Here is a 2430-nt window from a genome sequence, read left to right as displayed (position 1 = left end):
CTAATCAATATGCAATTTTTTATAAGCCAGGTGCCGCCGCGAATTAATGCTAATTCTCCTGAAATTTAACCCTGTTTCCGTAGTAACCAACACGCACATCCTGGTCTGATTACGCCACTACGAGTGCTCAGATTTGTCATTTAATACAGCAACACGTTTAGTTTGGTCCGCAGCAAAAAACATATTATTACTGACGACTACCACATAACCAGTTCTATCTGAAGCCTCCACTGTATTACTGAGTAGTTCAGTGCGTTTACGTTTACGGTGAGTAATTTAATTCATTCAATCGCTGAAGTTTTCATAATTTGACCACATTCGTTGTTATTTGATTGTATCATTTTCAAATTGTGTATTTTCCTGGAATTAAACGTAGTTTTATTTCTATATCGGTTCCAGTTCAATACATTTCACGTTATTTTTATCATGTCCAGCATCCCTGTAGTACACGTCGTTCTAGATTTAATTCAGTCACCCGACACTATAGGTCACTCTTTATACATAACAGAAAACCACTGCGTCTGTTCGTATAATCAAAGACAGTATCAGGACTTTCAATTTTGTTTTCAGTATTTTGTTGTATGTACATTAAATATATCAAAATCAGTATACGAGAGTTATATTTATCTACCTGGCAACACAGATTTATTTTCTTTATGGCTGGTGTAAATATCGCGAACTCAATCCGATTGTGAATTCGTGAATTGGAAACCGTTGGTACATTGGGCTTATTATCAGACATTTTGGTCACACCAAACACGACCATACTCCAAACAACAACACTTTGTTTAATATTCGATATTACTAATTGTGTATTTCACTTTTCAATTACAGAAACTCATCCATTTGTTATTATTTCGTAATGGAGCGCCGGTTGTTGAGAACAGTTTTGGGGTTAATATTGCTGATCACTATCATATGGTTCTTATCAGGACGCAATAATCCATCGTACACTGAAGTCATATTAGGACAACCAAGGATGCGAGAACATGTCACTCAAACCAATAATTCAATGATTATTTCTGCAACTAGCAATAATCACGGCTTTACGAACTCATTTCAGTCGAAACGAACTACCTATGTTGCTCTTAGTGATGATCACCGTAACGTTAGTAAACTAAGTCCGGAACAAGAAATGACACACCTACATAAACTAGCCAGTGATATTGAACAGAGAGTATTGAATCGAAAAGAAGGCATTCATGTGCTAGTTCTTGCAAGGCTGCGAACAGGGTCAACATTTACTAGTAATTATATTGCAATGCAATCTGACTCGCTGTATTTAGGTGAACCGGAAGCAACTTTGTCGTCACATGCTTACGACTTGTTTAATGACAGCGCTTCGTATGTTGAACAGCTCCAAAAGCCGTTCTATACACTTCTCGGCGACTTCTTCGATTGCAATTTTAACAATCATGTACTTTTGTCCCACACGAACTCAACCAGGTGCAAAGGACTAACAAATCAGAGAGGTCGCGTGCATAATGCTACGTTTACCTTCTCATGGATAACTGAAAAATGCAGAAGTAAAAATATGTATATAGTCAAAACAACGCACATGAGTGATATTTCCAAAGGTCTAGATACTTTGAAAAAGTACAATGTTAAAGTCATTCATCTTGTGAGAGATCCCCGGGCAATGATTAATTCAAGAATAAAGTACGAACAAGCACATGCACGGAATCGTTACGAACGCCTGAGAAGAATTGATGAGATGATTAAGCACTATTGCATATGGTTGAAAACAAATGTGGATGTTGTAATCCATGGGCCTGATTGGCTGAAGAAACACTATATGATTATTAGGTATGAGGATATCTGTGGCAGATCTGAGGAAATGCTCCTGAAATTGCGTAGTTTTCTTGATTTGCCATCTAATGAAGGTATAATTCCGAGAATATTAAAAAGTTCTGTTGATTCATGGCGCAATACATTAACATTCAATTATACTGCCATTGCCCAAGATAATTGTCCTGATGAGGTATTCAAAATGTTAGGCTACGTCAAACTTCAGAATATCGACCAACAACATGATAGTTCATTTTCTCTAATGACACCATCGATACCACCTATCAACAAATTAACAGTGGCTTAAATCATGATGGCGTGGTGTAGGAAGTCAAATTCCACTATTACTAGTCACCTTAGAACGCGAATTAATCTTGTAATGCACTCCTCATGAAAGGTAAATGCAACAAACATGGTCAAATAGAACCATAATTATGAGCCCGGTGTTTAATCTATAAATAAATCAGCGATAAATTGACTGTGTCATAAAGGACGAGAGGGATAAGACAACACACAATTACTGAAAATTGATAATATATACTATAATCCATTGTCATATTGCTGTTATAATACAGCTAATTTTACCAGTAATAACAATCAATTTTGCACGTAAACGCAATTTTTCTAGTTCCTAATTGTTTA

At 36.3% G+C, this 2430-nt stretch overlaps 1 protein-coding gene across 1 annotated transcript; it reads left to right on the top strand.

Annotated features, from left to right (window-relative positions):
- Positions 1–862: 862 nt before the first annotated feature.
- On the top strand, positions 863–2095 carry LOC102803307 (carbohydrate sulfotransferase 1-like). The gene has a single exon (XM_006820687.2). It carries the CDS (start codon positions 863–865, stop codon positions 2093–2095), a length of 1233 nt encoding a protein of 410 aa, XP_006820750.2.
- Positions 2096–2430: the final 335 nt, after the last annotated feature.

The sequence above is a fragment of the Saccoglossus kowalevskii genome, chromosome 5, assembly GCF_978046115.1.
Source record: "Saccoglossus kowalevskii chromosome 5, keSacKowa6.1, whole genome shotgun sequence".
NCBI classification, from domain to species: domain Eukaryota; kingdom Metazoa; phylum Hemichordata; class Enteropneusta; family Harrimaniidae; genus Saccoglossus; species Saccoglossus kowalevskii.
Note: the sequence above shows the minus strand (reverse complement) of the source record. Positions and strands in the feature narration are given on the sequence as shown.